Source organism: Oncorhynchus mykiss, chromosome 6 (genome assembly GCF_057628025.1).
Source record: "Oncorhynchus mykiss isolate SJ-2025 chromosome 6, ASM5762802v1, whole genome shotgun sequence".
Classification (NCBI taxonomy): domain Eukaryota; kingdom Metazoa; phylum Chordata; class Actinopteri; order Salmoniformes; family Salmonidae; genus Oncorhynchus; species Oncorhynchus mykiss.
In genome coordinates, this window is record NC_143027.1 from 63562354 (window position 1) to 63575157 (window position 12804).

General features: G+C 42.0%; 1 protein-coding gene across 1 annotated transcript in view; it reads left to right on the forward strand.

The window, feature by feature from the left end:
• The first annotated feature begins 2567 nt into the window (after window positions 1–2567).
• The window catches only part of strc1 (stereocilin 1), a 28745-nt gene continuing 18508 nt past the window's right edge, over window positions 2568–12804 (forward strand). The window contains exons 1-9 of the mRNA XM_090238540.1: window positions 2568–3503; window positions 3646–3670; window positions 3819–5922; window positions 6423–6488; window positions 7865–7975; window positions 8155–8309; window positions 8843–9029; window positions 12190–12305; window positions 12526–12655. Coding sequence (XP_090094666.1) covers window positions 2666–3503; window positions 3646–3670; window positions 3819–5922; window positions 6423–6488; window positions 7865–7975; window positions 8155–8309; window positions 8843–9029; window positions 12190–12305; window positions 12526–12655 — 3732 coding nt within the window. The 5' untranslated portion in view covers window positions 2568–2665. The remainder of the gene's footprint in view (window positions 3504–3645; window positions 3671–3818; window positions 5923–6422; window positions 6489–7864; window positions 7976–8154; window positions 8310–8842; window positions 9030–12189; window positions 12306–12525; window positions 12656–12804) is intronic.

The window sequence follows — 12804 nt, forward strand, 5'->3', positions numbered from 1 at the left end:
TGAATTTATTTGCAAATTATGGTGGAAAATAAGTATTTGGTTAACAAGTTTCTCAATACTTTGTTTATATACCCTTTGTTGGCAATGACAGAGGTCAAACGTTTTCTGTAAGTCTTCAAGGTTTTCACACGTTGTTGCTGGTATTTTGGCCATTCCTCCATGCAGATCTCCTTTAGAGCAGTGACGTTTTGGGGCTGATGCTGGGCAACAGACTTTCAACTCCCTCCAAAGATTTTCTATGGGGTTGAGATCTGGAGACTGACTAGGCCACTCCAGGACCTTGAAATGCTTCTTACGAAGCTACTCCTTCGTTGCCTGGGCCGTGTGTTTGGGATCATTGTCATGCTGAAAGACCCAGCCACGTTTCCTCTTCAATGCCATTGCTGATGGAAGGAGGTTTTCACTTAAAATCTCACGATACATGGCCCCATTCATTCTTTCCTTTTACACAGATCAGTCGTCCTGGTCTCTTTGCAGAAAAACAGCCCCAAAGCATGATGTTTCCACCCACATGCTTCACAGTAGGTATGGTGTTCTTTGGATGCAACTCAGCATTCTTTGTCCTCCAAACACGACGAGTTGAGTTTTACCAAAAAGTTATATTTTGGTTTCATCTGACCATATGGCATTCTCCCAATTTTCTTCTGGATCATCCAAATGCTCTCTAGCAAACTTCAGATGGGCCTGGCTTAAGCAGGGGGACACGTCTGGCACTGCAGGATTTGAGTCCCTGGCGTCATAGTGTGTTACTGATGGTAGGCGTTACTTTGGTCCCAGCTCTCTGCAGGTCATTCACTAGGTCCCCCCATGTGGTTCTGGGATTTTTGCTCACCGTTCTTGTGATCATTTTGACCCCAAGGGGTGAGATCTTGCGTGGAGCCCCTGTTCGAGGGAGATTATCAGTGGTCTTGTATGTCTTCCATTTCCTAATAATTGCTCCCACAGTTGATTTCTTCAAACCAAGCTGTTTACCTATTGCAGATTCAGTCTTCAGTCTTTAAACCTCTATGGGATCAATGTCCCTAAACCGGGACGATTGTTGCGATAATATGACTAGAAAAAGTTGTAACAGCCAACTTTCTGGGACACAGACACGTCTTATATGGGCAGAAAGCTTAAATTCTTGTTAATCTAACTGCAGTGTCCAGTTTACAGTAGTTATTACAACAAAAATAGAATAATAACAAGAATAGTGCACAACAAAACACTTATCACAGCAACTGGTTTGATACATTCACCTCTGAAGGTAAATAATGTAGTTACACTAACTTTCACACATCTAGATTACTGAATGTATGATCCATCATGTATGACATTCCTGGGAGTGTGTAAACATTATTTTTTTTAGGAACATGACATACAAAAATGTATAATTTTACCAATTTGACACATTTGGGCAAACTCCTGGCAGACTTAATGCAAAATATTGTGTAGTGAGGTCATTCCTAACTGGATCAATCTGAAACGTTGCATACACTGCTGTCATCTTGTGGACAATATCTAAATTACATCTAGGCTCCTCTTAATGTATGGCCTTTCTCTTGCATTTCAAAGAAGACAAAAAACCTGTGTTTTTATAATTTCCCAGATCTGTTATTTTCCTACATTCATTTCACAGTTCCACAAACTTCAGAGTTTATTTTCAATTGGTATCAATAATATGCATATCCTTGCTTCAGGTCCTGAGCAACAGGCAGTTAGATTTGGGTATGACATTTCAGGCCAAAATGTAAAAAAACGGGTCTGATCCTTTAGAGGATTTATTAAACATATTATTGGATATGGTTTATATAGGCCTATTTCATACGTTCTGATATGTTTTAGATGTTTATTCAATATTTGTATATCCTAAGCGAGGACAGTATTTCTTGGCATGATCATCCATGAACAGGTCATTTTTGAATGTTCAGTTTTATAACCCCAATTCTATATTTCTGTTCAACCACACTGTCTCCGGCGCATTTGACCTCAAGAGAAGAGGCTCGCATTACAGACAATGCGCTAAAAGGGTGTAATCCTTTCTTAGGAATTAGAGTACACATTTTAATAGGATCTCTGAGTTAATGAACAATGATGAGCTTGTATTTATGTTTCATAACCGGCAACAGTTTGTTTTCTAAATCCGTTCTGTGCATTTCACAACCCTTCGTTAGCACCTATTCTTTTGCCACTGTTTCTAATTGAGCTACTTTTAGCTCATGGATTGAGTTTCAGGTGGACACGGGAGCGGTGATGGACTCGAAGGGGCAGGTAGAGATGTTCGCTTAGCACGCTATGTAAGTGGACCACAACTTGGCAAAGCGTAAAAGGAATCTAAAGTAGGGAAGCAAGAACCGATACAGGGGAGACGACAGAATGGCTTTGACAAAGACCGGCGTTTGATTTTGGTTACAGGAATGTCAAAAAACTAAGGATGATTGGCATAACTATTGCATTTGCAGTGAGCGTGGATAATAGGCCTAAAAGTGAATCTTTTTCTGAATCCACTGGATAGTTAGCATTTTTGTGGACTTCTCAAGCTACTTTTCCCCTATACTTTGAGAATGCTGCTAAGAATGCAAATATTTTTTGCTCTATGCATCCTAGGTAAGTAAGTTAGGCTACTTGCATTCTGCTAACTTTTATAGGATTCAAATTATTAAGCGAATTTACATATGTTTGAGGCATGCTATGTATTTGTTTTTTAGTGTTAGTTTTTATTCTTCAGCTTAGATGTATGATACTAGTTGGTGTATTTTATTTTATTATAGGGATGGTTTGCGAAGCCGCAAGACCAGTGCGCTCATTGTCACGAGCTGTATCAAGAAAAGGTCCCGCAGACGCCAGCAAGTTTGACAGAAACATAGAAGAATTGATAGAGCGAATACACGATTTATCCAACGAAAATCACAACGTTGATGCCAATGCCAGGGGCGGCATCAGCGCAGAAGACATTTTAGAGGACCCAAATGTCAGGACAGGTGGCACCGTGTTAGAGGGCATTGACTTGAGCGCTTATTATGGTGTTCTGGGCAAGGTATTTGCCATGTATAGACCACTAATAGAAGATGGATTTATAGAAAACCTCCCTAAAACGTTTGTGTGCATTTTGTCTGGGAGAACGGACTGTGGCTTGGAGGCAGAATTGACAAAGACTGTATCACTTGAGCTTGGCAAACCGCTACTGTCGCTTCTATCATCTGTCAAATCTCAGACATGCACAAGAAGCAGTACAAGTTCAGAACCGTCACTTTTTCAAAGATCCTACCTCAGAGTAGACGATTCCACAGTAGAACAATTCAGTGTTTTTCAGGAGATAATGACTGCTTTGTCACATCTTTCCTTATCTGATAAAGTTATGTCTGCTTGGACTGGTCTAATAGACATGGCATTTCCTGCTATAGTGACACATGGTTCAGAATTCATATTGACATTTCTCCAAACCCCAATGGATTATGTAAAAATAGCACTGCAATTTGGAATTGCAATTCCCGCTCTGGACCAAAATGAACAATGTCAGCAAGGTTTGTCAGTTTTGTTTTCTTACTTGCACTTTCTTCATGTTAAGTTATGAATTTAATGTATACAGATTTTAGACACTGTTTTTGTTGTACATTTGCAGTAATTTATGTCATGTGTATTTAATCCCCTGCCTTTTTTGTATAGGGGATCTAAAGCAGCTCCTGATGTGGTAAGCTGACAATGATGTGTGAAACCTTTCATGTGATACCCTGAGATAAACATCATGGAAATGTTTTGATGGATTCATTCTTATATTTTTTTCCACTGACAGAGGAATATGACCTCCCGTATCCTTTCTAACTGACTGTTTTATTCAGGGGTATACGTCACAATGTGAGCTGGTCCTTTGGTGACACCATCTTGGACATGTTCCTGACTCCAGAATCAACACTGTGCAGCTACCCAGACCCAGACTGCCAGAGCCTCCCCACAGTCTCCTTCAGCCGTACCCTCAAAGCGGTAGAGGACAACCCCACTGCCCTGCTGAGGTGTGACCACGACAACCTAGCCCGTTTCAACGACACCCTGTGCGCTGACATCATCACAGTGGGCCTACAGAGCTCCTCAACACTTTCCACTTTCTGCAACGCTCTGAGCATCCTGAACCCCACTGAGGTGGAACAGGTGTGGAGTAACACCTGTCATGTTATCCAGGCTCTACTGTTGCCCCTCCTGGAGGACAGGTCTGACTGCAGTGGGGACATGCCGGCCGCGCCTCCCTCAGGCCCACGGGTCTCAAGATCGCTCAGCCTCAGCCAGCTGCTGTGCAACTACGGCAACTGGACCAATGCTAGTGACGTGGACGCAGGCCTGGTGACACTGTGTAGTGAAAATGACAGACAAAAATTCATCCTAGCGGTGTGTAGCAATATCCAGCTAATGCAGGCATTGATGAACAACAATCCTAACAATAGCTGGCTGTGGAATTTCTGTGTTAACTCCTCTGATGGATACATGGTGAGTCAGTTCTGTAGGTATCAGACCTGGACGGCGGAGACAGTCGACCCAACCATGGTGGCCGTCTGCTGGGACCAGGACAAGGAGAGGCTGAAGATCCTCCTCTGTCAGAACCTGGACTTCTTCACGGTTGTGTTTTCACATGTTGACAACAACTGGCTGCAGCTTAACTGTACAGAGGCCCCGGCACAGCCAGATATAAACTCTCTGGTGGCGGCTTCCTGCCAGTACTCAGAATGGCGAAACGTGATGGAAATCACCATAGAGATGATATCCATGTGCATCCAGAATGATGACAAGGGTTTTGTACTGGAGGTGTGCGCCAATGCCACCTTTCTGAATGAACTGCTCCGTAATAGTGCTACTGTATGGGTTGGAGAATACTGCACTGTCTCCCTTAACTCTCCACCCACCAACCCGCCTGTGGTGTTCAGCATCCCAGACTGGTGCAACTATGATAAGTGGAGCAAGGTGCTGGTGGACCCGTCAATGGTGGAGCTCTGCTGGCGACACGACCAGATGGGTTTTAATAAGAACGTGTGCTGCAACATGCCCCTGTTAGAGAAGCTCACTTTGGAGCCCCAGAACGAGTGGCTCATGTCTGTCTGTGTCGACAAGGAGACCAAGGACATCCTGCCCCAGGTGTGCAAATACTCTGACTGGAACAAGCCCATCATTGTAGACATGACTGATCTGGCTCTCTGTGCTGAGCTGGACTCTCTGAACTTCACTCAGAAGGTGTGCGCCAACACCACGGTGCTCCAGAACCTGCTAGCCAACCCTGACAATACATGGCTGTTGGCGTATTGTGCAAACCACACTGGCCCCGGCGGTGGAGGGGGACAGGGAGGAGGCCTGATGGGGTTTAAGCCAGTAGAACAATGCCAGTACCACAGCTGGACAGTGGCACTTCCTGACACCTCTCTCCTGACCCTGTGCTGGGACTACGATCAGGCCAACTTTGTCTCATCCATCTGCACCAACACTGGCCTTCTCTCCCTGCTCACCAAGGAGCCCTACAGCCTGTGGGTGGGCACGCTCTGTACCACCTACACCAACTACACCAAAGGAAACAGCCAGGGAAAAAGCAACAACACCTCCACAGACTCCCAGCCCTGCCTGGTCAGAGACATTGTGAGGAGGCTGAACTGGACTTGTACTGCAGACTTCAGCTCAGCCTGTCAGCCAGGCTCCAGTCAGACGCAGGCTCTGCAGCTGCTTTTGCGCTGCGGGGTGAAGGCCCTGCAGCATCGCTTGGAGGGGCTCCTGACCCCACACACGGCCTCTGTGGTGGACCAGGCCACCAGTGTGGCCGTGGTGCTGTTGGTGGCCCTGGAGGAGAGCCAGATGATGTTCCTACGTGTGACTGAAAACATCCGCTTCAATGTGCTCAAGTCTGTGGTGCTCTATCTAGAGAAGGAGACCAACTTTGACAACAAGAGGATCCTGCTGCAGTGCTTTGGGGTAGGTGGGCTGGGCAGACTTTATCTACAGATAAAGAATTCCAACATTGTGTGTATTGTAAATTGCTACATTGAACAGTGGTGGTCATCTATACATTTCCCTCATGTCACAAACCTGTTTTCTGCTGTTTTGGCTTTTCAACTGATTCATGTCTAAGGACATTTAGATCCAACCCATTCTAGTCTAGTGGAAATGTCATATGACTAACTTTTTTGTTGTTGTTGAGGTAACTAATCATCTATATCAATTACCATGAGGGCTATTGTTGTGTCAACCGACGGTGTACACAGTTTCACACATGTCATTGATAGTGGACATTAAATCTCTTCCCCTGGATGAGATTAACTGACATTGATGTGATTGAATGACAATCCAACACTAATCTCTAATCACTTGTGTTTATTATTGTTGATACTGTGTTGTTGCTGTTGTCCATCTTGATTTGTTTTCTTCTTGAACCATTCAAACGATAAGCTTGAAGATTTGTTTGCCCGTAACAGAAAGTACTGACCAGTTTGATGCAAACAGGAAGACTTGGGAACAGTGATGGATTTTTCCTCATCAAGGTGACAGAAGTAGGACTGATACTTATTTGGTCCTTTTACATTTGTGACTGGTGATATAGTTACTAACAAATACACACCCCTACGTATTTATTTGGACAGTGAAGCTAAAATGTTTAATTTAGCTCTATACTCCAGCATTTTGGATTTGAGATCAAATGTTTTATATGAGGCGACAGTACAGAATGTCCTCTTTTATTTGAGGTATTTTCATACCTCAGAAATAAAAGCACTTGATGTATCTAGTCCCCTCATTTGAAGACAAAAGTTTAGTGTTTGGTCCCATATTCCTAGCACGCAATGAGTAGCATCATGGTAGAATCCACATTAATGCAGAAGTGTTCAGAAACATATTATATTCTTATTGACAATAAAACTGACTCCAAAATTGACACAATAAATGATTTACCATTCATTTCTATTGAGCACAACATAATCTGAAACACAACCGAAACAAAATGCAAATGCACCCAACAAGTTTGTAAAGTCAAAAGCTTGATGTCGTCATAGCGTGGAAAAAATATGGCATCAAATACTAAACTTTTGTCAAAATGTAATATGAACCCACCATGGAAAGGTGACTCTCACGAACACATGTGTTGCTCTACGACGCCCACAAGCTTCACATCACCCGTCTGAAGGTAACCCGCTACCAGTTTTAAAAAGGAATGATAATAAATTCCTGAACTTTCTTATATCTCTCAGATATAGGACAAACACTTCAAAACATACTTTCTTTTGATAAATGATTTTGACTCTCTGTTTTGCCGTGTCTGAATATGTTATTCAATGTGTTTCTATGGGCTAATAGCAGTGAGGCCAAATTCAATGTTTCATCAAATGTTTTTTCAATACTTTTTGGGATACCTACAGGGGTTCTAAAATGATTAATCAAATAGCTACATGATCCTTGGTGTGACCATCTTAAAACAATTCCATAAGTTAGCTTTGTAGACACCCAGGCCCAGGCCCTTTGACCATAAGTGAATTTGTCCAAATACTTATGCCACCTTCAAATGGGGGGACTAGATACAGGGTGCTTTCATTTCTAAACAGTAAAACAGATATGTATGAAAATACCCTCAAATAAAAGGTGACATACTGTACTGTCGCCTCATAAAATATCTAAAATGCTGGAGTATAGAGCCAACGTAAAAAAATTTTACCCTCACTGTTCAAATAAATACGTAGGGGAGTGTAACTCTTAAGACATGTCTGGAGACGTCTCAAGGCATGGTGATGGCTAGGTATGAGTATTTGTAATGTAGAGATTTTAAGTTCATTTATAATTTATTGTTATTTGGTGACCGATTTTGTTATGATATTCTTGTCTGGCTTATGGGTGCTTGGTTTTAGTATGTGGTGTGATTCTGTTACAGGAGTATTTCCGTATCCCTCTGGCAAGTCTGAGGGCAGTGCTGGGTGCAGTGGACATCACCACAGTCAGACAGATACTGCAGTACTTCAGCAGGAACCAGGGAACATTGCAGGTAATATAACACACTTCATATCAGTTGTCCTAGACAGGTCTTCCATGGAAAATACTAAGATCACTTGACCTCAGTGGGACAACCTGATTGAATACATTTTATAAAATAATTAAGTAAAATGTAGCAAAACCGCTCTATGTTCACACAAGATAATCACTTAATCTCGCTCTCTGTCCCAGTTTACAGATGACTACCTAGGCACCATGGTATCTGTGCTTTTCCAGACCCACTTGGTCAGGGACGGGAGCCTCTTTCCTGAACTGGTACCCCTACTTTCCCTGGTCAACCCTGCAGACATCCAGTCACTGCCCCCCTTACAGACCAACCTCATTGTGTAAGTTAAGCAGGCTTCTAATACAAGTCATCATGAGTCATGATGTCCTTGTGTGTTGGTCTCTGCATTATAGATGTACGTATAGTACTGAATGGCTATAGAATCAAAGGTCTTAGGCAGTTAATTACCCCCTCTATTCAGACACTCGGGGCGGCAGGGTATCCTAGTGGTTAGAGCGTTGGACTAGTAACCGAAAGGTTTCATGTTCAAATCCCCGAGCTGACAAGGTACAAATCTGTCGTTCTGCCCCTGAACAGGCAGTTAACCCACTGTTCCTAGGCCGTCATTGAAAATAATAATTTGTTCTTAACTGACTTGCCTAGTTAAATAAAGGTACAGTTTAAAATGTAAAAAACAGACTCCCAATATTTGAGTCATTTTCTATTTAAACTACTACTTCGGCCTTAATTTAAATTGGGTCATTTGAGTCTCTGAAAGAGATGTGCTTTCCCAGTCATGTTTTGCTCTCTGCTTTTTGTTCGGGTTAACAAGTATGTTCTACATTCCTCTATGCGCTCTCTCTCTATCTTCAGGAGAAATACCATCAACAGCAACATCAGGAGCCTGTCGGTGGAGCAACGCAGGGCCTTTGGGAGGTGGTACAGCCGAGCCCTCAGCTCCCTCAACATGACAGCCGGCGGCCCCTCCTTCATCAGGGACACTGGTAACCTGATAGTCTACCTGCCCTTTCACAGCTTCCAGCACCTCTCACCTGCTCAGGTAACAGACACGACACCTCTCTGTGAAACCAGAGCCTCCCCAGCCACAGCCAGGCAGTTGTCAGTGGTCTCCATTGTGTCAGTGGTTGTGGCCGTAGCCAATGTTCAATAAGTAAACATCGGAATGCATCAATTAAGAATGGCTATGTGAAGAATAGTGAGTGATCTTTCACTGCTTAAAATGTGAATATGATCGTTGCATGTCAGGTCCAAAAGGATTGGCACCCTTGGTAAAGATGGGCAAAAAAGACTGTAAAAGTTCAATAATACAAATACTGAGCTATATTGTATAAAGAATTTGTATTTATTCTATACTAATACAATTGCTCAAAGAAAGAGATTTTGTTTAATAACTAATACTTTATTTCTCAAAAATAGAGGTCAAAATTATTGGCACCCCTGTTTTCAGAACCTTTCAATGCCTAACCTTGGATAATGGCATTGAGCCTTTTTTCTCAAATGTTTTATGAGATTGGAGAACACATTGGGAGGTGATCTTAGACCATTCCTCCATACAGATATCCTTTGTTTGCGCTTATGGACTGCCCTCTTCAATTCAAACCTCAGGTTTTCAATGGGGTTCATCAGGAGACTGAGATGGCCATTGCAAAATGTTGATTTTGTGGTCAATTAACCATTTCTTTGTGGATTTTGATGTGTGATTTTGATGTTATTGTCTTGTTCACAGATCCACTTGTGGCCAAGTTTCAACCTCCTGGCAGAGGCAACTAGGTTTTTGGCTTAGATGTCCTGGTCACTGGCCTCCCGCAGCTCCCGCGATAATTGGAGGAAATTAGCTTTAAAAATGCAAAATAGCATGATATTAGCTATAAAACTGCAACAACAAAAAAAAATGTTTTGCCCCATGGCAAAATGTGTTGACTTGGAGGAAGTTAGCTGTTTTCCCTCATAACTAATCCTTCGACCTTGCTCAGACCTTGCTGAGTGCCCCACAAAACTGCGGTACGACACTGGTCCTGGTACTCTGTTAAGTTTATTAAGTCGTTGAACTTAAAGGCCCAGTGCAGTTAAAAACTCGTGTTTTTTTGCCTTATTGTATAACAGCTGATGAAACTTACACTGTAAAAGTGTGAAAAACGTGATCAGTGTTAGTTCCTGATAGTTGCTGGTTGAAAATAGGGTGACATTTTATCCCCCTTTTTGAGAAAAAAAATATTGCACTATTATTAACAATCTATTTCTCTGAGCAATTGTACTAGTATAAAATAATATATATATACACTAACGTTCAAAAGTTTGGGGTCACTTAGAAATGTCCTTGTTTTCCATGAAAACATACATGAAAAGAGTTGCAAAATTAATAGGAAATAGTCAAGATGTTGACAAGTTATAAATAATGATTTTTAATTGAAATAATAATTGTGTCCTTCAAACTTTGTTTTCGTCAAAGAATCCTCCATTTGCAGCAATTACAGCCTTGCAGACCTTTGGCATTCCAGTTGTCAATTTGTTGAGGTAATCTGAAGAGATTTCACCCCTTCTTGAAGCACCTCCCACAAGTTGGATTGGCTTGATGGGAAGTTTTTATGTACCATATGGTCAAGCTGCTCCCACAACAGCTCAATAGGGTTGAGATCCGGTGACTGTGCTGGCCACTCCATTATAGGCAGAATACCAGCTGACTGCTTCTTCCCTAAATAGTTATTGCATAGTTTGGAGCTGTGCTTTGGGTCATTGTCCTGTTGTAGGAGGAAATTGGCTCCAATTAAGCGCCGTCCACAGGGTATGGCATGGCGTTGCAAAATGGAGTGATGGCCTTCCTTCTTCAAGATCCCTTTTACCCTGTAGAAATCTCCCACTTTACTACCACCAAACCATCCCCAGACCATCACATTGCCTCCACCATCATGCTTGACAGATGGCGAGCACTCCTCCAGCATCTTTTCATTTTTTCTTTGTTTCACTAATGTTCTTCTTAGTGATCCGAACACCTCAAACTTAGAATCGTCTGTCCTTAACCCTTTTTTCCAATCTTCCTCTGTCCAGTGTCTGTGTTCTTTTGCCCTCCTTAATCTTTTCTTTTTATTGGCCAGTCAGAGATGTGGCTTTTTCTTTGCAACTCTGCCTAGAAGGCCAGCATCCCGGAGTCGCCTCTTCACTTGTTGACGTTGAGACTGGTGTTTTGCGGGTACTATTTAATGAAGCTGCCAGTTGAGGACTTGTGAGGCTTCTGTTTCTCAAACTAGACACTCCAATGTACCTCTTGTTCTGTTGTGCACCGGGGCCTCCCACTCCTCTTTCTATTATGGTTAGTGCCAGTTTGTGCTGTTCTGTGATGGGAGTAGTACACAGCGTTGTATGAGATCTTCAGTTTCTTGTCAGTTTCTCACATGGAATAGCCTTCATTTCTCAAAACAAGAATAGACTGACGAGTTTCAGAAGAAAGTTATTTGTTTCTGGCCATTTTGAGCCTGTAATCAAACCCACAAATGCTGATGCTCGAGATACTCAACTAGTCTAAAGAAGGCCAGTTTTATTGCTTCTTTAATCAGAACAACAGTTTTCAGCTGTGCTAACATAATTGCAAAAGGGTTTTCTAATGATCTTTCCTTTTTAAAATGGTAAACTTGGATTAGTTGACACAATGTGCCATTTGAACACAGGAGTGATGGTTGCTGATAAAGGGCCTCTGTACGCCTATGTAGATATTCCATTAGAAATATGTCGTTTCCAGCTACAAGTCATTTACAACATTAACAATGTCTACACTGTATTTCTGATCAACAAAATATATATATTTTCTTTAAAAAACAAGGCCATTTCTAAGTGACCCCAAACTTTGAACAGTAGTGTGTGTGTGTGTGTGTGTGTGTGTGTGTGTGTGTGTGTGTGTGTGTGTGTGTGTGTGTGTGTGTGTATACACACAAACTTTTTTTAATACAATAAAGGTCTTTGTTTTAAATATTATTTATTTTATCAAGTATTTGTTGCTCATCAAGGCTGCCAATAATTTTGGACCTGACTATATGTGGAAGGGGATGAGGTTGTACTGTGCAAAAGTGTATGTGTATACTGTACAAAACAGTATATGTTTAGGCCAATAGGTTTTCATTGTCTTAATTTAAAATGGTATACAGGATATTTTAATCATTGTGCACTGTATTTTAAACCAGAGTTGGGTGGTGTTTCTTCTCTCCTAGCTGTTGGTTGGAATGGATGTGTTGCTGATGAACACCCTAAGCCAACTACAACAGCAGTTTGTGGCTGACAGCCTCATAAGGACCTTCAGAAATCTAACAGTGGAACAATTCAGGAGGTCAGTGTGACAATATTTGATCGATGGTGGGTCATGTATCTTGTCTTACAGAAACATTCGGTTTCTGATTAATCTGATTTTGAGTGTATGCGTTTTCAAGAAATGACTTTCCGTAGTCCAATGAAATGCAACATTCTAGTAGACACTGAAGTAACCAACTGTTTGGGATCCAAAAGTATCTTTGGATATGCTTGAGTAATTATCATCTTTGTATCCCTAGGCTTGGCAACCTGACGTGTCTGTCAGACCCAAAGGACCTGCTGGTGTACAGAAACTCGGAGGCCTTCTCTGTGATTCAGGACAACATTAGGACATGTGTTGCCCAGGGCCTCAGGGGCCCCAGTGACATGGTAAGTAGACCTATCACAGACAGAACTACTTTATTTTTTCACTGCAAAGTTTAAGGTGAAACTCATATGGGTATGAGTGAAGTAGACTAATCTATGGGTTTAATTTCTTGTTTGCACTTTGTCTTGATTCCTGTGTAAATATGTGTTGT